This window comes from Talpa europaea (genome assembly GCF_964194135.1).
Source record: "Talpa europaea genome assembly, chromosome: 13".
NCBI classification, from domain to species: domain Eukaryota; kingdom Metazoa; phylum Chordata; class Mammalia; order Eulipotyphla; family Talpidae; genus Talpa; species Talpa europaea.
In genome coordinates, this window is record NC_140080.1 from 5,464,193 (window position 1) to 5,491,060 (window position 26,868).

At 41.9% G+C, this 26,868-nt stretch overlaps 2 protein-coding genes across 2 annotated transcripts; both read left to right on the plus strand.

The window, feature by feature from the left end:
- Positions 1–1,355: 1,355 nt before the first annotated feature.
- Positions 1,356–7,185, plus strand: GAR1 (GAR1 ribonucleoprotein; the record flags this gene model as incomplete). Its single annotated transcript, XM_084251992.1, has 5 exons — positions 1,356–1,557; positions 2,819–2,973; positions 3,752–3,811; positions 5,996–6,152; positions 7,085–7,185. 5 exons carry the CDS (start codon positions 1,356–1,358, stop codon positions 7,183–7,185), a joined length of 675 nt encoding a protein of 224 aa, XP_084108118.1.
- A 4,295-nt stretch (positions 7,186–11,480) lies between these two features.
- Positions 11,481–24,900, plus strand: RRH (retinal pigment epithelium-derived rhodopsin homolog; the record flags this gene model as incomplete). The annotated part of the gene is made up of 7 exons (XM_084251870.1): positions 11,481–11,609; positions 15,448–15,638; positions 16,947–17,046; positions 17,422–17,575; positions 20,148–20,316; positions 21,617–21,795; positions 24,786–24,900. Exons 1-7 carry the CDS (start codon positions 11,504–11,506, stop codon positions 24,898–24,900), a joined length of 1,014 nt encoding a protein of 337 aa, XP_084107996.1. The 5' UTR covers positions 11,481–11,503.
- Positions 24,901–26,868: the final 1,968 nt, after the last annotated feature.

The window sequence follows — 26,868 nt, forward strand, 5'->3', positions numbered from 1 at the left end:
GAGCAGGGCAGCTATAAATAATTCCATCTTTGTATGACATAGAGAATGGAAAGTAATATTTATCAAAACTGAACTTTTTTTTAGAGGATTACTTACTTTCTCAAGAAATAAGAATACATATTGTGATGCCAAATACTTCCATAGAGGAGTTTATAATATTCTTTCAAGAGCTCATTGAAGCATCCTCTGAAATGCTACTAAGTTCCATCTTCTCTCACTGAGGCGGCTTCTGTGGTAAACACCAAGATAAAGTGTGAGAAGATTCAGGTATAAAGGAGCCCAACCAAATTCAATAGGTCACTACCATTTTGGGGGAAAGACATTTCAGTGGAGGCTATCATCAGATTATCTAGAGCTTAAAGGGCCTCGTAGTTAGACGGTGTAGGGTAGGCAGAACGTTTTTGACAAAAGAATACACTATCTAGTACAAAAGCCGTATATTCCTACCCAGGCATCGGACGGCTGTATGTTATCCTGGGGTACGTGTATTACTTGGGGGTCTAAGCACATTCACCAGCAGCAAGGACAAGCCATCGAGTCTACGGCGGGGGGTCTCATGGATTCCGGGCACAGCCCAGCTGTGCAAGCACGGCCTGGCTGCCGATGAGCTCATCAGGTAAGTTTCTTTAAAAGCACAAAACCGCACTTTTTCTTCCCTTAGTGGAACCACAGGACAGGCGGGACCCACCGCTCACCCCACAATCCCGCGTGGGGCGCACGCTCCGGAGGAAAGCAGCCCCGGCGGGACCCTGAGGTGAGCGGGGAGGGCAGCTCGCGGCCTGAGAGCCCGGTCGCCCCGCCCCGCCCCGCCCCGCCCCGCCCCGCCCCGCCCGACGGGCCGCAGCGCCAGCCAACGCTACCGGCAACAACGCGGCGGCAGCGTCGTGACGCAAGGGCGCCGCCATTGCGCGTCATCTCCCGCCGCCGGAAGGCACGCAGCCGGGCCGTCGAGAAAGTCGTAGCTGAGCCAGGCGTTCCGGCTACTCCTCCGGCGCCGCGGGGGTTCTGGGGAGCGGACGGGGCGGCGGGGCCTGCCGGTCCCGGCCAGCAGGGCAGGGGACTCCCGAGCCCACAGGCCGCGCCGCCCGCGCCGCTACGGTGGCCGAGGAGGCCCGCGCGAGGCGGAAGCGGCGGCCGGGGGGTGTGCGCGGCGCGGCCCGAGGCGCACGTGGCGCCGGTGAGTGGCCGCGGCAGCGGAGTCCGGCCGCGCGGGCGGCGGGCGGGTCTGGCCGCGGGCGGGGTGACGGGCGCCGGGCGGCGACAGCCCTCCGGGGGCGCCCCTGCGCGGCGTGTCCCCCCGGCCCGCGGTGACCCCGCGGCGCGCCGCTGTCCTCTCCCCCCAGGCGGACGCCAGCATGTCTTTCCGCGGCGGCGGGCGAGGAGGCTTTAATCGAGGGGCTGGAGGCGGCGGCTACGGTCGCGGCGGCAGCAACAACCACTTCCGAGGCGGCGGCGGCAGCTTCCGAGGCGGCGGCGGCCGAGGGGGGTTCGGGCGAGGCGGCGGCCGCGGGGGCTTCAACAAAGGCCAAGACCTGGGGCCTCCGGAACGTGTGGTTTGTATGTCGACCTCAGTCCTAGGCTGCTGGGGGCCGGGGAGCGGCGCTGCGGGTCTGTGTTGCTCTGAGGGCGGGCTCCGGTCTCGCTGGCCGCTGCGGGGGCAACTCTGTGGGAGATGCCGTGAACTCACAGCCCGGCTGTAGCGTGGAGTGGGGAAATCCAGAAAACTCAAGGACACTTAGACTGTATCACAGAGAGGAAACTGAACTTGGACAGAAAAGGAATGCATTAAATAGGTGGTACTACTTGCAATCCCCGTTGTCCCCATCTCACAGATCAGGACTGAGTTGTTGGATTTGCTAGGCACTGCCTGTCGTAAGTGCTCATTTTAAGTTTGAGATGCAAAACCAAGTTTTCTGCCTCCAAAGCCCATGCTTTTAGTTGCTACTTACAAGTAAGAGAGCTGGGAGGGGTAGCTTGTAAGGGAGAGTAAAGGGGGTGTCAAGGAAGAAAAGACCTACCGAGAATAGTTTTGGAGCGCTTGGCAGTGAGGGAGGATGGGGGTCATGGAACGGGAGACGGGGATGTGACAGGACAGAGTTGGATCAGACGCAGGAGGGCAGGCAAAGGGGCAGTGGCGGGGTCCGAGGTTCTAGCCCACAAGCCACTGCAGCAGTCCACACAGGAGGCATTAAGAACGTGGTGGAAATGATAGGAAAAGAGTACTTGCCAAGGGGGGAAAAAAAGAATTTCTTCAATACTGGGAATAGATTTTTGAGCTTGGGTGATGGGGATGGAAAGTTGGTTTTGCAGAAACAAGATGACACAAAGATATTTTGAGATTCTAGACTTACTGAAAAGATTGAGCAGTCATTGGTGAGGAGATGGCAGCGGGTAAGTTACAAAGGGGGAGAAAGCAAAGCAGAACAACAAAGACTTGCTTTACATTTAGCAGTTGAGAAGAAGGAAGAAGAGCCAAACAATGGTTATTATAATAAAATCATTTTGAGTGGTCTCATTTTACTAGGCACTTTTCCGAAGCACTTTACGTTGATGATTGCACTTAATCCTCAATGCTTTAAGTGAGGTGTCAGTACAGTTACTAGCTCTATGTTAAAGATGAGGGTCCTAAGTCAGAGGGGAGGTGAGAACCTTACCTGCGTCACATGGCGGGTATCTGGGCTGGTACACCAAGCCAGCAAGGCTGTCCTGCCTCAGGAGAACCGATGTGAAATCTCAAGCAGCACAGAAGAAAGCTGTCAGATGGGATTGGTCAATATCATTTGAAGCTGTATTCTAGTATTTTTTTCTCCTGTTTCAGTATTAGGAGAGTTCATGCATCCCTGTGAAGACGATATAGTTTGTAAATGTACCACAGAAGAAAATAAGGTGCCTTATTTCAACGCTCCAGTTTATTTAGAAAACAAAGAGCAAATTGGAAAAGTGGATGAAATCTTTGGACAACTTAGAGATTTTGTATCCTTTTCAGTTGGAAAGGGACCTAGTGATCTCATTCAAAGGTATCCGCTTTTTCTGAGGCTAAGTATTGCTTAAGCCTGTTGCTTCATGAAATTGGACACTTTTGCTAAAATTGATTTTTTTAATTTTTTTTTTAATAGAGGCATGTTTTATTTATTTATTTATTTGTTTTGTTTTGTTTGTTTGTTATACATGCACTGGGTACAGTCAGAAGCACGGGAGGGTGAGAGAATTCACCAGAGCCAGAGCGGGGAGCAGAGCAGGCAGAAGGACCGAAGTACACTGCTGAGGGAAGCAGCGGGCGGCAGGAGAGGTCTGCGCGCCATGTGGGACCCTCCTCCGGTGGCCGGGGAGCAGCCGGGGATTGAACCGGTGCTGCAGAGGCCGCGGGCAGCTTCGCAACCCAGCGCTCAACCGCTGCGCCACCGGGGAGGCCCACTTTTGCTAAAATTGAACTATAAGGAGAATTATGAGAAAATGTATTTCCATGTGTGTTGAATATAAGTCCTATAAAGGAAGCTTCTCTTTTGAAAGCTTTTCGAGATGACTGCTATTTAGGTAAGCACTGTAGGATTGAGGTGTTAGCGCCACTGGATATGATGATGTCACTGGGCTACGAAGGTGGAATTGGAAGTATGAAAGACAAAAACTGAAACTTCATTTCCACTTGGAAACTTTTCCTAAATATTTCCTTGTTTTAAAATTTTATACATGAATGCAGGAGGTTTGATACCTTTTTTGATCTTAGTTGTTTATTCCTTAATAAAATTAATAGTATTTTTCAGTTAAGTTATCAGAAAACATGAAGGCGTCTTCCTTTAAAAAACTACAGAAGGTGAGTTGTGCTTATACCTGGGATCCTTGGTTTTAAGTGAATGACCTACCTACCTGAGGACAGTCCTATGTAGGGGGCACTTGGGCTGTTCTCGCCCCTTGATGTCACTAGTGAAAGTTCTTAAATGCATGTTCTATACTTCAGGCTTCAAATTTACTGACCTCTATGTGTAATTTACACAATAAAGGCTTTCAGAAAGTATTTCTTTCTTTCTTACAAGTAGAGGAAACTGCACCTTTGTGAGCCATGGAGGCAGGCCTCAGAAAACCCAGATGGACAGCCTGGCTAGAACAGCTGGGAGGAGTGGGGGAAGTTGTGTATTAAGACTAAAGAGGTAGGGAGGGCCTGGTTATTTCAGATCACAGAGTCCTGGGAGTGAGTTTAGACCTTAGTTTTATTTTTGCTGTTAAATACAATTAAATTTATACTTTCGAAAACAAAAGTTGGAAAAATGGGTTGGAAAAAGAAAAAGAGCATCAGGAATGGAGTGAGTACTGCATCTGCTGGGCCTGCCACAGGCTATTGCGTTACTCCTGGGAGACACACTCTGGATTAGCTGGTAGCACTGGAAATGGTGGAGAGTGGTGGACTTAGGAAAGATAGAAGAAAGGAATTGATAGGTCTTCGTAACTGATTAGCTATTGAAGTGAAGTGAGAACTATCACCATCTTCCAGATGTCTGGTGTCAGCATCTACCAAAAAGGGCAGCACTGGAGAAAGGTACTGGCAGAAGTTAATGAGTATACACATGTTGAAGCCTTGTGCGATAGTCACATGGTTAGATGCTCGAAGAGCCTAGATGAGAAAGTGGGAAGCTGTCATGTTGTAGGTAGTCTAGGACAGCGCCTAAGTTTAGTGTCTTGTGGAGCCTGGGATGTAGCTGGCAGGGATGGAGGCAGCATACCAGGAGTCTCAGAAGTGGTACCACAACCATCAAGAGAACGGCCTCCCGAGAGGGGGTGCTCTACAGACAGGTGCTGCTGTGTGGGGGTCAGCAGAGCTGGCACCCTGGAATGGTGGGCCCAGAGCCCAACTGGAACAGCACGAGATGGGGCAAGGCCATGTGCAGGCTATGGAACCTGGCAAGTACCTACTGGGCATCTGCACTGCTGGGCCCAACAGCCGGGCTCCTCCTGTGGTGACCTTATAAGGTCTGTCAGAGCCACTAAAGTTTAGATCTGGACGCCTGCTTTCCTCACAGCATTGATGTGAGGATTTATTCCTTTTTCACAGATGTTGAGTTGGTCTGTTCTACTTTTCCCCATTTCCAAATCTAGTGTTTAGGCTCAAGTCCTCCTTCTCTAGCGAGGTGATTGCAATAGTCTGGATCAGTGCTGTCTACTCAAACTTTGTGTAATGGTGGATTTTCCGGCCCAGTGCTGTAGCCAAAGGTGCTGTTGAGCACTTGAAATACGGCTTTTGTGACCCAGCAGCTGAGTTTCTCATTGTTAATTAATTTAAACCCAAACCACTGGGCTGGTGTTGGCCATATTGGACAGCACTGACTTAAGAGAATTTTTAGAGGATGGGCTGTGAAGGGAAGTGATAAGATAGTATCTAAAAAGAGATTAGAAATTCCTATTAGTGAAAAATACCTTATAGTTTTGAAGCCACCCTATGTTTTGTGTAATATTGTAAAATACCCCTTCATATTTCATTGTCATGATAAATGCCCTCCTTAAACACAGTATTGAGTGGGTTTAGTTTCTGCATACTGTTCATACTTTTCATGTTAAGTAAAGTTACTGATTTGATGCTTTATTAAGGTCTTAAAATAGCTAGCATTTCAGTGCTTTGTTTTGATGTAAGTTTTCCCACAAGCTTAATCGTTTTTTCTAAATGTAATGAAAATTTTTCTAAATGAAAATGTAGTTAATTTTGGAAGGCATGTATTTCTAAAGAGAAATCAAGTTGGTTTTTATATGTAGGTAACGCTTATTGTCTGCCAGTTTTAAGTTTTCTATATATAACTCTTGATCCTCACAAGGACTCTGAGGTAGTACTTCATTTTTTCATTCACAATCAAAAAATGAAGACACTAAGAACTTAAGTCCTTGTCCAGGACTAAACAGTAGTGTGTCGTAGAGCTGAGATTTGAATGCAGGCGGGTTTGTGTGCAATGTGTATTCTTAGTGATTACACTATACTGTCCCCCAAGTCATCCAGCTAATTGTTTCTCTCCAGTTTTATATAGACCCGTATAAGCTGCTGCCGCTGCAGAGGTTTCTACCTCGACCTCCAGGCGAGAAGGGACCCCCAAGAGGTGGTGGCAGGGGAGGTCGAGGAGGAGGAGGAAGAGGCGGTGGCGGAAGAGGAGGTGGTGCCAGAGGCGGGCGAGGCGGTGAGTTACTTGTGAGGAAGACCTAATGAGATCCCAAAGTGGCAGCCAGTTCACACAGTACAGTTTAACACAGGCAAACCTCCCTATGTTTATCTCTTTTTAGTTAAGCTCTTTGTAAATTTTGGCACATTTCCAGAGTGACAGTGCTTCATTTCAATAACGTTTAGAAAGAAAATTAATATGGGATAATTTTGAGATTTCCTCTTAATGTTTTGTTACACATTTTATAAAATTATACTGAATTTTGTTTTTTTAGTTAATGTCACTGTCTATTGAGTGCTGATGACATATGCTTTTAATATCCATGCACATGCCTTTAATACTCAGCAAATCTTTGAGGATGAGGAAGGGGAGCTTACAAAAATTAATTTGCCCAAATCAAACAGTTGGCACCCCAGAAATAAAATCCCCATCTCTGATGTCATGTCAAAGACTATTACCAATAAATTCATTGCTTTGATCTCAGCGTTTTGGTCCGTTTTCCTCCAAATAGTTGGAGAATAAATACATTCATCATCATAGACAGCTAGAGATAAGCAGAGTTGGACTGAAGTGGGGTGCAGCATCCAGGGTGCTTAGATCGGGTTTGATGGGTCACAAGATGAGGACAGAGTCAAAGTGCTCACTCTACTGTGACTGGGTCTAGGCTGCTTGGAGATTCTCTCGTAAAGAGATTTGGGCATATATCTTTCTTTCTTTTTTTTTTTGGTAAAGATTTATTTTTATTTATTTATGCATATAAGAACTGGGGTGTAGGCCAGAGGTGAGGGGCTGGGGGTGAGAATTCACCAAAGACAGTGGGGAGCAGAACAGGCGGATCTACTGCAAGAATATGTTTATAGTCTTTAGAATTGAAGGAATCATAGTGATATATGTAGGCTTATCAATATGTTAGGCTACAGTTATTTAGTGAATGTTTCCTTCATTTTTAGGTGGTTTTAGAGGTGGAAGAGGAGGTGGAGGCTTCAGAGGAGGAAGAGGAGGTGGTGGTTTCAGAGGTGAGCAAAAACAAAACCAGTGTCTGATTTCCTAGAATTGGTTTCATCTACTAAATTTTTAAAATTTAATTTTGTTTGCCAGCAGGCATATCTATGGTAATCTTTGCTTTGGCCTAGTTTATAGGTTCTTTTTATACTACTCTTCCTTTTACCTTTAAATTTTTCTACCTACTTCTAATTCAGTTAACATGAAAAATATAAAATTGTATATGAATGACAGTTTAAATTCTGTAAAGTAGGTTTGTTTGCTGACCATTATTTAGAACTTGAGATTTGGGTAATAATGCACGAAAATTTCGTTTTTCTGTACATCCTTAATATTTTCATTCTCTCTTGATCAGGGAGAGGACATTAAATGTAATGACGGAGAAACCTCTCTAGTTGACGTCTGCGTTTACCTGCATGATCTACTTCCATGGATTGGAAACTTGTTTCTTGAGCAAGCCTTGAAGAGTGGTCACTTTATGACAGTGGGACTAAAATACCAGTGTCATGCAGAGTGAATGCAACGGGATAGGCGATTTTGCTCTAAAAGAACATGAACAAGTATTTTAGTATTTTATACATTCGGGAGCTCTGGGTGTTTAATAATAAATGGACAGTTTTCATTTGAAGCATATTTGAATTTTTAAAATAAAATGTTTATTCCTATTTAGAGCTGTGCTTATTAATAAATCAGAAACAACAAGTTTAAACGCAGTGGATTGCAGACAGAAAAGCTGGTTTGTTGACACATGTAACTCATCTTCAGAAAATAGGCTGTTGGAGCACTTCTTTGACATTCTTTATAAATCAGCACCGCCTTTCAGAGTGCCTCCTGTAAGAACATCAGCACCCTTTATGTTGACAATCACTTTCTCACAGAAGGAACTGTTGTGATTTTACAAAGTGGGAAGGGAGGCTCTTTGATTTTAAATCCTGGGGTGGAACACCTCAGTGAGAGGGTTGGGATTTTTACTCTGTAAAAGAGATGGGGTAAGGGCATTATCCCAAGGATAAAACATAGCGCAATTCCCCTACACTTTCTTAACATTAAAAAAAAGTCAGAATTGTTGTGAAGGAAGTAATCGATCAGTCAGTAGACATGTGGAGATTTCACCTTCTACCTGAAGTGTGGTCTTTTGGTTACTTGCTGGCCATCTTTGAACTTTTAAATCCACATTCTCCATGTCTGTTTGTTTGTTGTTTTTAACCTGAAATTTTTTCTGGGCTCCCTTTGGGGGTACTTAGTTTTGAATCAAGTTCATGTTTAGGGAGCCTAATGTTAATTTGGTAGTGCGGCAAGTACTGTTGAATTCCATTATAAGAGCTATTTTGATGAACTCTTGATATGTTAACTAGCAACACAGCAATTAAAACAACTTAGTGGACTACAAGCAGTATTTCCTGATACGCCCGAAAATTTGGGAAAGCTTATAAAAAGAGGATTGATTTTAGGGCATTAAAGATTTGTGAACTATGTAAGCATGAGAAGCTTACAGTTTTATTTCTTAATATTCTCAGCCTCACCCCAGTAAAGCTGTTCTGGTTCACTCATGAAAGAAATGGGGAAAAGTACTTTGTACCATACTTGCATCTTTAAGACTTTTGTTTTAGAATTATTTTTCTTCAATTTGTATAAGTAGAAATAATTATTCCAGAAAAATTTTGATGGTACAAGAAGATATAATCTATTTCAGAAAAGTAAGACACTGAACCAAAGCAAACAAAATATTTTGATTTTACATCAATAGCTGTGTGGAAAAATGTTCACTCAATAAGAGGTGCAGGTGAGGGGCCTCCCTACTGGTGTAAGGGGTTAAATCTCAGCACTATGAAGCTATTGCCAGCCACTGCAGCATGAGTTCTATCCCCAGTCAGGGAGCTGACCCACATGGCCAGGCAGACCTCTCCTGTCTTGCCTGCTGCTCCCTTCAGCAGTGTATTTCAGTAGCTCTACTTGTTTTGCTCCCCACTCTGTCTCTGGTGAGTGCTCTCACTCCCCCACCTTCCCCCACCCTCCAGCACTTCTGGCCTATACCCTAGCGCTCTCGTATGCATTAAAAAATAAATATTTTTAAAAAGAGATGCAGGTGAAAACATATTCAAAAGACCCCCAACAAGTGCTGGAGAGGATGGAGAGAAAGAGGAGCCCTTACAATGTTGGTGGACTATGAACTCGTGCTGCCGTTAAGGAAAGCAGTCTGGATTTCCCTTAAAAAACCAAAATTGGTCGGGGCCTCCCTGGCGGGGCAAGGGGTTAAGACACAACCTATGAAGCTATCCACAGCCACTGCAGCACAGGTATGATCCCCAGTCAGGGAGCTACCCACACGGCGCAGCAGACCTCTCCTGTCTCACCCGCTGCTCCCCTCAGCAGTGTACTTCTGTCAATCTGCCTGTTCTGCTCCCCACTCTGTCTCTGGTGAATCCTCTCACCCCCAACAATTCTGGCCTGTGCCCCAGTTCTTGTATGCATAAATAAATAAATCTTAAAAAAAAAAAAAAACCCCGCAAATTGGAAATGCCATGTGACCCAGCAATCCGACTGTTAGGCATCTATCTGAAGAACATGAGACCATCAGTCCCCAAAATCATGTGTGCTGTGTTTACTACTGCGTTACTTCTAATGGCTAGGGTGTGCCCACTGATAGGAGAGGGCAGGATTAAGATGTAGTACATCCCACACAAGGAAACTTCAGCCATAAATAAAGGCAAAATATTGCCATTTACAGCAAAATGGAAGGAGGCTGGAATTGTTGCAGTAAAGCAAGTCAAGAAGACAAGGACAGATGACATTCACATAAGCAGACGATTTAAAACAAATACTTGCAGAAACTGTTATGGGGTTTCTGAAGTTAGGAAGGGGGTGGGAAGGGGAAAGGATCACAAAGGTATTTAGGGACAGTCTGGAGGGAAGAAATGCTTACAGGAGTGTGTGATTTATAAAATTTACAGTTTTATTCTGCATATTGAATTAAAAGACTTAAAACCCAACAACTCTTTTTTTTTAAAGCGTTCTTAGTATTATGTTCATTGCTGTAGGATCTTCTGAAAATATTTTGATAATGGAATACTGAAAAAATTTACTTTCCTAGTGTGAACACTCTGAAATATTACTTTACATTTACAAGAATCTGAGTGCTGGTATCTCTAATATCTGGGACAGTTCCAACTTCAGTTAGATATAGCTGAGACTGCGGACGCAAAAGGGTTACTGTGGATGCCTTTCTGCTATGCCATTTTAAAAAAATGTATAAAATTAAATTGAGTGGGTCGATAGAGCCCCCTAGCGGTTCTGCTACGTGCTTACACATTAATTGTAGTGCACCTAGCACTTCACAAATTTTACTTAAATTCACTATGGAGAAATAATTTTTAATAATGCTGTATGGCATAAGGAATATGAGAGGGGGTGGGGTGGTAGGGATGTCTTATTCTAACAATAAATGGTCATGTTAGACTGTAACCACTTTTCCAATCATAAAGATAGTCTAGAACCTTCGAATTGCCCTCTACAAGATGAGTGACTGAAAGCAAATACTTTGCTGATCTGCTATGATTATTATCGTCAGGTAACTACTTGGCATATCAAAGCAGGGAGTAAATCAAGGGAGGTGGATTATGGTGTACATCATGCTATCTCCTGCCGTGAAACAGACAGCTGCAAAGGCAGACTTGAATTTACTGACCTGGCATCGTGATGGGGAGAGAAGCTGCAGAATCACTTGTATATTCACACCTCCCCGGTTCTGTTTAAAAGGAGAAAGAATGGGAGGAATCTCAAACCCTTCTATGAATATGTTTGTAAAAGCAAAGAAAAGCAGAAAGGCTCTCACCAAACTATATTATGTCGGGGGGGGGGTAAGATTTGGAGGGATGGGGAGACATTACTTTATCTGTCATTATTTAAATTAAGGAAAAGGCAAAAGGAACTGAAATGGAAGAAGTAAAGGGTCAAAGAAAGCAAGAGCCTCATTCTAGTTTTAGAAGACTAAGGCTGCCTCTTAATTTCAGAGCTGATTTTCAGCATAAATCACCTCCTGCCCAGGTTTCTGGGGTCTGGTTATTAAGTGGGGTGTGTGCACTCTTTTAAGCTTCTTAGTTATAAAGACATGCCCACATTGGTAAAAATGTGTGGTGCTGATTTCTATTTATTTTGCTAATACACTTTTCCCTTGTTCTGGGAATTAAAATTCTTTCCTCGAGGTCAATTAAATTCGTTAAGTGACAGCTTCTGTGAAAAGGCCCTTCATTAAGGTCTTTACTTAGAAATGATTGGTTCTGAAAATTCTTCAACTCGGTGGTTCTTAAGACCCTTCATAATAACTGAAAGTTTATTGTGAAGGCTGTCTCAGTATCTTCTTTTCTACAATGCTAAGGAATAATTCAGGCAACTGTTCAGACTCTGAAAATGAAGATGGCTCGGTGTTTTCACAAATGGAACACAATATTGTTGCAACTTACTTGATAATGGCAGGTATGGCTGTTCAGTTTCTCCATGACGAGCTGTCTGGCTTGCGGGTGGTGAGGAAAAGCAGAGAAGAGGTTTTCAGAGATATTGCTGGCCAGTTTGACAAGTCATTACATTTTCTGAATGGCCGTACTCATGCGGCAGACAAAGATGGTAATACTTGCTCTGTTTTCCAGCCATAAAGATCCACTAAGGGAGTATAGTGAAAGATGAATGGAACAGTTATCAGTGGTGGTTAATGTCACACATTATTACGAGTCTTGATAAGCAATGTGAGACCAGTGCAGTGGGGCAGAGGTTTTCTATAAAATGAAAAATTTGTAAGAATCATCCAGGTATTCAGTGATTAAGTTACCAAAATAAGTTTCTACAGGGGGAAAATGTACACCACTGCAAGAGATGTATTTCTATATTCTTTACTATACTCATACATAATTTTTGCAGCTTTATCCTTGGTGGTAGACCACTATCATCTAGCTGTGACTGAAAGGTGCTGGAAAGAAAATTAAAGCCATAAAAAGAAAAAAACAGAGTGTATTGTTATTGAGGAAAGAGTACGAACGTTCAGGTCACCGCAGAATGTTATACTGCAAAACTTTTGAGCTTTGGACCGTATGTTTTTGTGCTTTTGCAACTGTGAGCAAATTCATCTTTTGTTCTTCCATTTTCTTATCTATTAATGGAGATAAGAATAGGTTACCTGTTTCGACTGATGTGGAGAGTAAAATTAAATGACCCATAAATGCACCTAAATGCCATATACAGTGGGTGTCACACATACATACTTACTGATGGGAATTTTGGATTAGGATAAAAGTGGGGTGGGGTGCAAGAGGGAACTGGAGTGTGAGAGGAGGGTGGTGAAAAGGTATTAATTTCCAGTTTTAAAATAAAGTACTAGCCGGGTACGGAAGAACAGGACAGACAGGGAAGTAGTCCAGGGAAGAGAGTTCTCATCACAAGGAGAAACTTTTTTCCCCTTGTTTCTTTTTTTTACTGTGTCTATAGACAGATATTACCTGAACCTACTATTATCATTTCACAACAGAAGTAAATTAAACCATCATGCTATATACTTACTACAGTGATGTACTCCATTATTTCTCAATAAAACTGGAAAAAAAAGATAACATTTTATATGTGGCAATACACTGAGTGAGGAAATGACCATAGAATGTCTCTGATCATCTTGTATGAATAGGTGGAGTTGTATAAATTCTGTACTGAGCAATCACTTCACTTACTACTTTATTTTCAGGAAGGAGTTATACTGGGATTGTTATTTTTTGGAATGTCTTATGAAAAATTTCAAACATATTTCAAAGTGGGCTGAAAAGTATACCAAGTTCTCCAGTACCTAATTTATTCTTTATAATGGCTTAATTACAATTAGAGTATTACTTCAATGCTAGAAATTGTGATTTCCTTAATTTTGTAAATTTTAATGACATGTGACTTTATTTGAACATCTCTGTATAAGTGCTAGACAAGTTCCATTTTCTTTTTGATTGGTTTTTTCTGTTGTTGCAACCAAATCAGAAACCCATGCCACTTAAAGAGACAATTTCCTTAGTACAATCACAAAATAAAATACAGTGTTTTGCTTCAGTTTTTTGTAGATGACAAAACCAAAAAAAAATAGCCTTTTTTCTGTTTACAACAGTAGCGTGCAAAGAAAACTACCTGTTAAGAAAATGTTCTCTCTGGTCCTTATCCCTTTAACAGTAATCCTAATTGTGCTACTGTGCTGCTGCTGTGTTATTATTTGAATACTTGATATATATACACCAAGCACTGTTGTAAAATTATATCTGTAGAAAACTCATCCTAACACTAACTCAGTAAGCTTTTTTTTTTTTTTTTAACATTTTAAAAGGACATGTTTACTATGAAACGGGGAAAGAAAAAGAGGCAGGAGAGCTCCTCAGCAAGCTATTTTTTTTTTAAGTTTTTTCCTCCCCAATTATAGAGATAAAGAATTTAAATAACTTGCTGGACACACGTGCCTAAGTAGTGACACCAGGATTTGAACCCAGGCATTCCTGATTCTAGAGCTGTACAAGGTGCTGTTGTGTTCTGGCAGATGAGCTGAAGGGGGTGTATTAGCCTCTCAATGCTTTTGCTCAGACATCCACTGTTCTTATGTCCTCTAGTTCCCCAGCCCCACACCCCCTTAACAAAACCCACTGAAACTTCTTATCAAAACCAAAACTAGGAGGGGAAAGGATTCAGTCAAGGCATTTATTTTATTCGATACCTTTACCAAGAGCCTACTAAGACCTTTTTGAGATTTAAATTTGAATGTAGTACTTCTTGTAGATTTCATTCTTACAAACTCACACCTACTTGAGCACGCTCCCTTTTTCCAATTGAGGCTGGCAGGTGAGGAGCCATGGTAAATGAAGGCTCGGAAATGCATTCCTTATAGATGAATTGTAAAATGAAAGGAGAGGGTAGACTGAAGGGGACGGCCTTGGACCAGGTAATGAAGGACCACATGAGCCATAAAGGCGACAGGGCCACTGAATGGCAACAGTGTTTTGTGCAGGAGAGATTTACAACAAGACTGATATGTTTGATAAATAACCAGAGTGAAGGGCTCGTGTGACAAGGGTGGAAATTTACTTTGAGAAGGTGAAAAAAGACAAAGGCAGAGGCTAGTCCATCGGGTTCGGGCAGTGGGTGTGCCGGAAGGCTCAAAGCAGAGCAGAACCCTCTTAGCGCCATTACACCACAGCAAGTTTACTCTGCCAGCAACATGGAGGAAGGAAACACAGTGCTCTGGACAACAGGGCTCTGTGATAACTGCTGGGGGTGCTGGCCAGGGGTTCTCTTCACGCTGGTGAACAAGCCTGTCAGTTCTGGTGTTTGTACTGCCCTTAGTCACTGGGAATCCAGAACAGCACAAACCTCTCTTAGGTGAAATCTATTCACTCTCCCATCCCCCTCCTTAATGCCTGTGTGGGCCCTGTCTGGGAAACATCTGCAGCCCTTGCAGCATAGAGGGAATGACAGTCAGGCTACTATGAACATCCAGCACGTTAAACAATACTGCACGTTCTAAGTTAATATGCTGGCATTCTGACCAAGACATCAGCCAGTACTACAGCACCCACAACACCAAGTTAATAAAACTGCAAGGCGAAGAGCCACTCCCTAGACTGGGGAAACCCCTGCTCGTCCACCGGTGCTGCCATGGTCCTGAAGGCCAGCTTGACCTCCTCTCCAGGCAAAACCAAACCCTGCCATGTGCACCGTTACTGTGTGTGCGTGTTCGTGCCTTGCATGAAGAATTCAGACCTGGACACAACCTTACAAACGTGGACGCTGAATAAATGTGTAATTTAATGGCAATACATTGAGTGGGAAGGATATGTGGACCTGGCCAGGGCTGGGAAGCGACAGATTTGCTGTCAAGAAAGAACGCTAGTGGAGGCTTGAGAAAGGACTGTAGAGAAAGAAGTCCCTCAGGCGCCAGGAAGGAGGAAGAAATGAAATTGCCCAAAGAGGGCGGGGTCATACAAATATTCTCAAAGTCTGCAGGGGTGGCAAAATGAGAGGAAGGGAGGGACTTCAGGGACGGAGGGTCTGCAGTGCTGGTGTTCAAACCAGCCCCAGCGCCACTGATCCAACAGGCTGATCCTTGGCTTTAAGTTCCCTCTTTCTGTTTCACAGGATAATGAAGACATTGCAATTACCTTTAAGAACAGCACGAACTTTTCAAATGAACTAAAATGCATTTTGCTATGTTTTTAAAGAGGCTGAAATATTTAATTTGGATTCCACTTTTAAATATCCGAATTAAACAAAGCATGTGGATTTTATTTTCTGTGTATGCTCTCAGGTATGCTAAGTATACTCAGCAACATAATAGTTCTGGGCATTTTTGTCAAGTACAAGGAACTTCGGACACCCACAAATGCGATCATCATTAACCTGGCTGTTACAGACATCGGGGTCAGCAGCATTGGCTACCCTATGTCTGCTGCTTCAGATCTGCATGGAAGTTGGAAATTTGGATACACGGGATGTCAGGTATTGCAGAGCTAATGAAATGAAATGCAAAATAAAGCAGATGAAAGAGATGTGATGTAAGTGTCTGAAAAAAACCCCAAAGGTTTCAATCAAGTAACACTGTGTAGGACACGGTGCTCCTATCGAAAACAACTTCAGGAGGGACTGGGAAATATGTTCTTGAATAAGAGAGCTGAAATCACTACCATTAGATCTTCAAAATTTTCCCCACCCAAAGGAAAAACACTAACAAAACAATTAGTACTTAAGCAGAGAAGTAAAATTTTATATGCTTAAATAAAAATTTGCAAATTCAAGAATACCGTGCTCTTTCATTTGGAAACAATAAACTATTTAGTGACTATATCACACTATCTACAGAGGACAGTTTAGCTGTCATGCCAATGATTTTTTCCTATGGAAAATCCTCCAGGAAAATTGCTATTATATATACTTACTATTATTTTTAATGACGAGGAAATAAATTAATATTAATTTGCATTAGGGTAGTAGACAATGACTTTTCATCTTTTTTTTTTTTAAACGGTACTATTTTAAGCTATAAAATTACCGAAAATAAAAAGAGAAGACCAGAGAATAATGAACACCCATGTATGCACCAAGCCGTCTGATAAGCCTTAAATGTTTTACAATGTGTGTGTCGGGTCATCTTTCTTATGAAGGATACAGAACTTTACAGACTGTTGAATGTCGCTGCCTACGACTCCAACCTCTCTCTCTTCTCTCCGTGGAGGCTTTCCATCTTACTACGTCCCAAACTAGATACTGTCTGAAAGTCTTAAATTTGTATAAGTAATATAGTTATATTACGTCATTTCCTTTCATGGCTCATTTTTTGGTTAGGTGCCTAAGAGTGGAATTGCCTGGGTCATATAATAGATCTAATTTTAGTATTTTGAGAACCGTCCCTACTGTTTTGCATTGGGGCTGGACCAGCCCACACTCCCAACAGTGGATGAAGGTTCCTTTTTCTCCACACTCTCACCAGCATTTGCTGTTTCTAGTTTCTGCGCGGGCCATTCTCACAGGTGTGAGGTTGCAGCTCACAGTGGTTTTGACTTGCATTCCTGCTGATAACTGATGAGCCTTTTTTTCATCTGCCTGTTGGCCAGATGGGTCTTCTTGGGAGAGGTATCCCAAAACACTTTCTGTACATCAGTTACAATTTGACAACAGAAGAGGTACTTTAAAGTCTGTAAAATAAAAACATCCAATGCATTTAAAATATATTCTAGCAATGAGATAAAATGTAAACGTTTCCTGGTGGGTTGTTTAGGATGGTGGCGTTTCTCCTATTTTGATTTTCAGGTTTATGCTGGATTGAATATCTTTTTTGGAATGGCAAGTATTGGGTTACTCACAGCTGTGGCTGTGGATCGATATCTGACCATCTGCCGTCCTGACGCAGGTATGGCACACTTCTCAGCTTTCTCAACGAATCCACGTCTTCCCGCAATATTACTCAACCCACATTCTCTGTGAAATATGAATACAATTGCTTGCAGAGTGAGTGTTATTTCTCTAGTAATCACTGTTCAAGTTTCAGTGATTTCTTATGCTCCTACTTCTCCTCTGACTGACCCATTTATTATGCAATTTTCGGTTTTAATTGTCATTTCCCCCCCCCCCCAGAATGTGAAGTCATGTAGATAGGTTTACATGAATGAAAATGTTGTGCAGGGAATCTACTTGATAACAAGTGTGAATAATCAGTTAAAACAGAGTGAAGCTATGAAATGTCATCGCTGGGAAATGATGCCAATACTCATCTCTCTGTTCACAGGAAGCAGCAGGACCACCCACACTTACACCAGCATGATTCTGGGGGCCTGGACCAATGGCCTCTTCTGGGCATTGATGCCTATTTCAGGTTGGGCAAGTTATGCCCCCGATCCTACTGGGGCCACCTGTACTGTAAACTGGCGGAGGAATGACGCGTAAGAGACACACGTACACTTTATAATCGACCCCCAGCCAGCTTCTACTATCCTTTCAAGATGATCTGCTGATAAAGCACCCTCTGAGAGCTACGCAGCAAAAGCACAGTCACTGCAAGGATTTGCTTGCTCGTCAGTGCTGCTGCTCTCTATTTACCAGAAAAGGAGAATTTAGTTCATTAAAGGAAAATCAAGATTGCTCAGAAAAATAAGCTAAAAACTTCTAAATGTTGATCTCGATTTAAATCTTTTTCTGTATAGCCTCCCTGGGGCACAAGGGGTTAAGACGCAGCACTATGAAGCTATCCATAGCCATTGCAGCATGAGTACAAACCCTGGCCAGGAAACTGAACCACATGTCACAACAGACTCTCCTGTCTTACCTGCTGCTCCCCTCAGCAGTGTGTTTCAGTCACTCTGCCTGTTCTGTTCCCCAGTCTGTCTCTGGTGAATCCGCTCACCTCCCACACCTCTGGCCTGTACTCCAGTTCTTGTATGCATAAATAAATAAATCTTAAAAAAAAATATTTTTCTGTAAAGGGTAGAAAAATACATTTGGAAACAACCCAAATGCCCAAAAATAGATGACTGGATCAAGAAGATGTGGTACATATATACCATGGAATATTACTCAGCATTCAAAAAAGATAAACACATGCAATTTGCAGCAACATGGATGGCGCTGGAAGGGATCATGCTCAGCGAAATAAGCCAAAAAGAAAAAGAAAAATACCGGATGGTCTCACTCATAGCAGGAATCTAGAAAACTTAAATAAGGGACCAGGAAAATGAATAACTATAAGAAAGTGAAAATCAAAATCAACAAAAAACTATGAACCAGAGACACTTTTAGGGGGGCGGGGGTGGGAGGGGAAGGATTGGGGTCAGAATGGGGGGGCTGCAATTGTATGGGGAATATAACAATAAAATTTATTAAAAAAAAAAAGAAAAAAAAAAAAAGAAAAATACATGTTAGGCTTTACAGGCCAGTCTGTCTGTCACGACTGTTCAACTCTGCCTGTGCAAGCAGCTTAGACAGCATGAAATGACAGTGTCTATAAAATAATACAGTTTTGATAAAATTTTGCAAAGATAGGTGACAGGCTAGGTTTGGTCCACGGGCAACAGCCTGCCAACCCCTAGTCTACTGAGCTAAAAGTCAAACTTCCTGAGCTATTTCCCCCACTACCTCCCCTGGACCCTCCCCCATTAACCTCGGACGCTCACTCTGTTTAACACCCCCTAGTTTTTTTTTTTTTTTTTTTTTTTAGTAAGCAAGCATCTTTATTTATTCTGTCTTCATCTTTTATTTTTTTTAAATAATAAATTTTATTTTTATATTCCCCATACAATTGCAGCCCCCCCATTCTGACCCCAATCCCTCCCCTCCCGCCCCTGACCCCCCAAAAAGTGTCTCTGGTTCATAGTTTTTTGTTGATTTTGATTTTCACTTTCTTATAGTTATTCATTTTCCTGGTCCCTTATTTAAGTTTTCTAGATTCCTGCTATGAGTGAGACCATCCGGTATTTTTCTTTTTCTTTTTGGCTTATTTCACTGAGCATGATCCCTTCCAGCGCCATCCATGTTGCTGCAAATTGCATGTGTTTATCTTTTTTGAATGCTGAGTAATATTCCATGGTATATATGTACCACATCTTCTTGATCCAGTCATCTATTTTTGGGCATTTGGGCTGTTTCCAAAGCTTAGCTATTGTAAATAGTGCTGCTATCAACATAGGGGTGCAGGTGTTCTTTGGAATGGATGATTCTGTGTCCTTTGGGTAAAGACCTAGGAGTGGAATTGCTGGATCCTATGGAAGCTCTATGTTTAGTAGGTCCAGAAATCTCCACACAGCTCTCCATAGTGGTTGGACCAGTTTGCACTCCCACCAACAGTGCAGAAGAGTTCCTTTTTCTCCACACCCTCGCCAACATTTGTTGTTGCTAATTTTTTAAATATGTGCCATTCTCACTGGTAACACCCCCTAGTTTTTTTTAAGTATTTTACTTTGCTGACTTCCCACAGCAAATGTCCAATATTTATTTGTGTCACTCTGATTTGCTTTACTACACATAATTCTCTTGAACTCCTTCCATTTTGCTGTAAATGGTGGCTTTTCCTCTCTCTGGCTGAAGAGTGTTCTACCGTGTGGTGTGCCACACCTTCCTGATCCAGCCTGCTAGCAGGGGGCACTGAGGTTGTTTCCATGTCTGAGCTACTGTAAATAGTGCTCCAGTAAACACTATAGAGCACACAGCTTTTTGATTTGATAGTTTCACATACTTTGGATAAGATGCCAAGAGTGGGGCTGTGAGGACATAGGGTATTTCCACTGCCAGTTTTTTAAGGTGAATCCAGATCACTTTCCCGCTTTCCACAACGGCTGCACCAGTTCAAGTCCCCCCACCATTGTAACAGGGTTCCTTTCTCACCACCCCTCTCCAGCACTCTGGGTTATTTACAATGTAATGACTGTTGGATGGTGTAGTCTTACTCCTGATAGGGAGCCCCTTATCCTTGCACTCTGCAGGACGATGCCCGTAGTCATGATTCCCTCCTCTTGTTTTCAGCTCTTTTGTTTCTTACACGATGACAGTTGTTATGGTCAATTTTATTGTGCCCCTGACTGTGATGTGTTACTGCTATTGGCAAGTTGCCCGGTCCATCGGCTGCCACACCACTCATCCCGGCACTGAGTCCCTCGACAGAGACTGGCTGGATCAGGTAGATGTGACAAAGGTAAGGCGTTAAAATCCTTATAAGGTGCTTGTAATCAAGTTTTCACACACACACACACACACACACACACACACACACACAGCTCTTGGTCCCTGCAGTCTCTCTTCCCCACCCCGGATTCTTGCTCTCTTTTTTCTGGGCTTTGTCTCTCTATTTCTAATGAAGTGCTTATCTCCTGTTTTGGATAATTTCACTTGCTATTATACATTTCCTGTATAAGAGCCCAAACTTTCCTAGTCTTGTACCTCAACCCTTCTCTCGCGTCAGTTTGTCAGCAAAAGGCTAACAGCTTCCAGTTAGGTAAAGAGCTGACTGTACGCTGTTGGGATCACAGTTCTGCTCTCACAGCTCTCTGCAGGGTTCTACTATTTGTGGTTCATAGACATTCACTTCCTCTCTTTCTCTTTGTTCCTCCCTCCTCTCTCTCCCACTTTATTTCTCTCCCTTTGATCCCTCTCTCTGTAGTTTTAATTACTTACTGTCAGTCATTCATCTCTGAACTCTCCACCAGAAGTGCTGATGTCCTCTCAGTATTTTCAAACACACACCAGTCTAGGTTGACCCTATCTGCTTTGTGAGGCAATGCTCCTGGCAGCCTCAGGGCCCCTGTGCTCTCTATGCTGGCTCTTCTTTTAGGATGCCTGCCCAGGAGCCTGTGTCGGGGGACGGGTGTGTGTGTGTGTGTGTGTGTGTGTGTGACTAACATTCAAGAGACTGCAGTAAGGAAGCTGCTCTACTACCTAGGAAGCCTCAGCTAGTTTTAATTCAAAAACAAAAAACAAAAACAAACTGTTGCCTACTCTGATTCTCACTCCTGTGGGGAGTCTGCCTTCTTAAACCTCTTTCCCATAATCTTACTGGGCAATCAGGAGGGACCACTGTAAAAATCATAAATTTTCATTTAAAGAAGCTGAGAGGGGAGTTACTTTACCAAACTCTCTGCACTGTACTTAGGATGTATCAAGCTCAAAGGGGCTGTTACGGAATTCAATTAGCTCAATGTAGGATTTTGGTTTGTAGAGAGTCATTTCCTTAGACTGGCAGATAATGACAGTGGGGGAAGAAGGCAAAGCCAGGGGTCACGGAAGTGGGTAGGAGTGCACTTCACCTGCTCTCAGTAAAGCCACCTTTGGGATAACGCTCAGAGTTCAATGAGGGAAAAGTTCAGTTTTCGCTTCATGTCAGCAATGATATAAATTCATTCCAATTCCAATCTAGATGATTTTTCATGCTATTTTAGACTCACCAGGTACTTAGAGACTTTAGACACTGGTTTGGTGAGTACTGGCTTCTTTTGCAGATGTCTGGGATGATGATACTCATGTTTCTGGTGGCATGGTCCCCTTATTCCATCGTGTGCCTGTGGGCTTCTTTGGGTGACCCAGAGAAGATTCCTCCCTCGGTGGCCATCACAGCTCCACTGTTTGCAAAATCCTCTACATTCTACAACCCCTGTATATATGTGATTGCTAATAAAAAGTAAGTAACGTCTAAAATGCTCCTGAATTTAAAAAAAAAAAAAGGATAAGAAATAATGTTAAAAAGTCACTGAATAATGTTCTAAGACTTTTTGGGGGGTAAGTGACAGACAGTGATTTCAAACTACAGCAAGGGCTCCTTGACTCATGCATCAGGCCTTCAAATGCCCAGCGCTCCAGTTCTGTGACAGGCTCTTCCCAGATGGAAGCAAGATGATGATGGACACCCAAAACCCAGGTTGTATAAGTTAATCACCCCCAAAGGTGAGTGTTTCATTTCAGATGGCTCTCTGGAAGAATGCTCCTGGAAGGCTGTTGGTGGGCTCAGTTTGGTTTGCACAGTTACCCTGCCCAAAATACATGGAATCAGGTTTCCAAAGGCAAGTGTGCTATTACTGTGGTGCATGGTTGCATGCTCACTGGAAAGAAGATCTATATCACTCAAATGAGAGAGAGAATTCCAGAGCTGATACAACGGAGCAAGTAGTAATCCAGGATAATAAAGAACCCTCCCCTTGCCCCTTTGTCAAGACTCTCAGTGAAGATTTTTCCCCTGCTCCTCAATGGAACTTAAACTATTTCATATCCAGTTATTGCTGAATGCTGAAAGAACCCATCCACTGTGCTTAGGTACTTGACCAGAAAAATCTCAGCAGAGGTCAAGTAATTTGACCCTAGAATGCCCATGTTGCTTCTGTTAAATTTATATATCTATGCACATGGAAGAAAACAGCTTTAGCTACAGGTATGTAAAGAAACAAACACTTTTAAGATAAGACAAAAGAGACCACAGAAGAAAAAACACATTTCAAATTCAGTCTACTGGTAGTTCTTCTAGTAAGGTCAATCATTTGCAAGTTCCCCTTAATTTCAATCAGCTTTTTGCTCAGTACAGATGCATGAAATACCTATTTCTGCTATAATAATCAAAACGGTATGGTATTGGAACAAAAACAGACTCACAGACAATGCAATACAATTGGCAGCCCAGAAATAAACACGTACCTATATGGACAGGTAACCTATGGCAAAGTATATATTGTAAAAAGGAAAAGTCTCTTCCAAAAATGGTATTAGAAAAAATGGACAGTCACATGCAAAAGAATGAAACTAGACCACTAACACCATACATAAAAATTACTTCAAAATTGATTAAAGACCTAACACCTAAAATCATAAAACACATAAAAAGAAAATAGGCAAAACACTCCATGACCTGGGCTTTAGCAATGCCTTTGTGGATTCACAGCAAGAGAACAAAAGAGAATATAAACAATTGGGAATGATATCAAATCATAAAGCTTCGGCACCAGAAAGGAACAGTAACTAAAACAAAAACACACCCATCTGAATGAGAGAAAATATTTACACATCATAAATATGACAAGGAGCTGATGTCCAAGATCTACAAAGAACTCACACAACTCAACAGAAAGATAACAAAGAACCCAATCAAATGATGGGTAGAAGAGTTAAACAGTCATTTATCCAAAGACGACATACAGATGGCCAACAGGCAGATGAAAAAAAATGCTCAACATCACTTACCATCAGGGAAACACAATCAAAAACCACAAAGAGATGCCATCTCACACCTCTGAGAATGGCCCATATCAAAAAGACCAAAAAAAAAGCAAGTGCTGCCAACGATGTGGAGAAAAGGGAACTCTTTTACACAGTTAGTGGGACTGCAGACTGCTCTAGTCCCCAGGACGGAGGTTTCTCAAAACATAAAAAAATCTATCTGCCATATGATGCAGAAATGCCACCCCTAGGTTTCTACCTGAAGACTCTAAAAACACTGATTTGAAGGAATGAAGCACTATGTCCACTGAAGGACTCCTTATGATAGCTAAGTATGGACACAACCCCAGTGCCCAAAGACAGATGGGTAGATCAGGAAGATGTGGTCTTCCTGATGGAACACAATGGACTACTACTCCATTATTAAAAAAATAAAAATAAAAAACCATTGCCATTTGTGACAACTTAGATGGCACTGGAGGGAGTAATCCTAACCAGAAATCCTAAGGAGAAAGACAAATATCAGATGGTAGCACTTACATGCAGAATCTAGAAAAATGAAATAAAGGGTCAGATGAAACCAAACATGTAACAAACCCCAGAAATCTGACTGTAGAACTGAGACTGCCAGAGACAGTGGGAGAGGTAACAGAGGAGGAACACCGTGGGTGTCTTGGTAGTGACATAACCTGAAAAATGTGTTCCTATACTTCTAAATCTAAACCAGCGCTGCCTCAAAGAAACTTAAAGACTTCAAAAAGAAAGTATTTATGAATTTTTTAATTCTTTAAATACAATGTCACATAGAATTAGAGACTGCATGGTCTGACCTATATATAATAGACTGCTGTGGGTATGAATATTTAAAAAAAAATCCCCTGTTCAAATAAATCAATTATTGAAGTTGACATTAGAAGCATCATTTTAGACACATAATTATTGATTTGTATTATATGTCTTCAATGCTGATAACGTAGGGCACAAAACTGGCCTTTACTGTACCATGTACTTCATACATCATTAAGGTCCTTGGCAGATGCTAAACTGAGGTGCAGATATTAACTTGCAGATGTCAACTGGTGGTAGTGGCATCTTAGCCTTATCTGAAAAGTGCTTTAAAAGTTCCAATTCTGGGGCCTCCCTGGTGGCACAAGGAGTTAAGTCTCAGCACTATGAACCTATCGGCAGCCACCGCAGCAGGAGTTTGATCCCTGTCCAGAGAGCTAACCCACACTGTGCAGCAGACCTCTCCTGTCTCCCCAGTGCTCCTCTCAGCAGTGTATTTCAGTTGATCCACTTGTTCTGTGCCCCTCTCTGTCTCTGGTGAATCCTTACGCACACACACTGCCCCCCCCCCCACCTCTGGCCCACACCTTAGCTCTTGTATATATAAAAAAAACTTTAAAAAAAAAAAAAAGAAAGTTCCAATTCCCCGAAGGATAATTAGATTTTTACTTTCTGTTACAGATTTCGAAGGGCAATATTTGCCATGTTCAAATGTCAGACTCACCAAGCCATGTCCGTGTCGTGTATTTTACCAATGGATGTATCTCAAAACCCACTGGCTTCTGGAAGAAACTGAAATAAGAGGAAATGAACACATTATTACAATATTTTATTTCCTTTTTTTTTGTAATGGTTTAATTTCATTTCAAATATGAGGCCATTTAGATTCAGTGCAGCCAGATTACTGTCTGTGTCGAGCAGACTGTAATTTCAAATGCAGCTTATGGTTCTTCTGCTTGTATGTTAGTTGCTGAATGTCCCTTTACTTTCTTATATAGAAATTTATTTCTCATCTTTGATGAATCCAGGCACAGGACATGAAGATCCTTTCTGCTTCTCCCTATTATGGCTGATATTTACACATTCTGATAATCTGGTGACTCACCCAGGTTCTTCATTAAACTAGAAGCAGTTGCTACTTTAATGTCAGAACAAATTAATAATAATGATAATAAATAGTAGTTGATAGGCTTTAATAAATAATCACTAAACTGAACTATTGAATGTTCTCAGCTAGAATGGAAAACATTTTTTCACATTTACAATTTCAAAATTTAATGCAATTATTAAATTATATCATTGAACAAAAAAGCAAATGAATATTAAGCTCTACTGTCTGTAAATCACATGCCAGCCAATGCACATGTATATTTTATGCAGCAATATAATCTCTATGCATATTACATATTCTCAGTTTTTAATTGCCTTTTTCTGTGTATCTATTTCCATATATTCGCCACTACAATCAAAGTGTGGAGTTTTTATAAGTATATTCTTCTTTATCATATCTTTCTTGTGTTTTATTTTACTGTGGTGACATCTAACATGAGAGATAGCCTCATGATAATTTTTTTTTAATTTATTTTATTTTTCACCACAAACCCAAAAAGTAAAAGTAGTACTGGAAGTTGTCAAGTTAGTGGTAGGACACAATTTTCCATGATTCTGTTTTTTTCTGAGCACTTATTTTTGGTCAAGGTGAAGTTACTCTCAGTTAGCAATTGTCAGTTGATTTTCTCAAAGGAGCACACACTCATTTTCAGGACAATGTCTGCTCATTAACCAGATAAAATAGCCACAGATTTTATCATTCATTCCTTCATGTGAAGATGGTATTGACTACAAAAAAAGAAAAATAGTCTAATTCATCTCATGCAAATATTTTCCTTGGCACATGGTAGTTGGGGACGCAGCAGGAGTGTTGTGTGTGCACTTGCGTGTCCTCACAACCTCATGATAAATTTTTAAGTGTGCAAAACATTACTGGTGAATAGAGCTACAAAACTGTACAGTTGTACTTTACCTGAATAAACAGAACGTGGAAAAAAATAAAATAAAGGAATGAAAGAACCAACCAGTAAGCTTCAACCCTTTCTGTATTTAATCCCTAAATCTTTGATTGTCCCTGCACATTCTCCATGTTACGTATATGGAGGTCGCTTTTTTTATTATTTAAATTTTATTTTCTGATAGAATCTAATCTTTCTAGAAGGTGCCCATTACCTGGGAAAAAAGCTTTGGATAAAACATGTTCATGAACAGACTTAAAGGCCTTCATTTTAGCAATGAAGGTGCCAAATGAGCTCTGGGTGCATGAGACAACCTAGGGGAGTCATAAGACAAGCTCTTGTCAGAGTGTAAGCTCTGCATGGGAGGGGTGGGTTGAGGCATTTGCCTAAAAGATCTGTGAACTGGACTGGACTTAGTTTTTGGAGACAGCCAATATGTGGCGATGTTGATTATCTTAAATCAATCATGTCATGTGCTGCTATCCTTAAAGTTAAGTTTTAAAAAACTACATGTTACATACGTTAGTAAAAAATCAAATGCAAAAAGTCAAATCTGTGATGTGCTATTTCCTAACCTCTAAAATACGGCATTACTTTCAACGCTGTTTCTTCGAAGTGTAATGGAACCGCTTACATTCACAGAAGAGGGATTTAATAGGCAATTCCTTGCAAACCTGGATGTGGGCAACTGCAAAGATTGTCCTGACGTGTGTCTAATTTTCATTTCCCTTATGCTGAAGCCAAAGTCAAAGGCT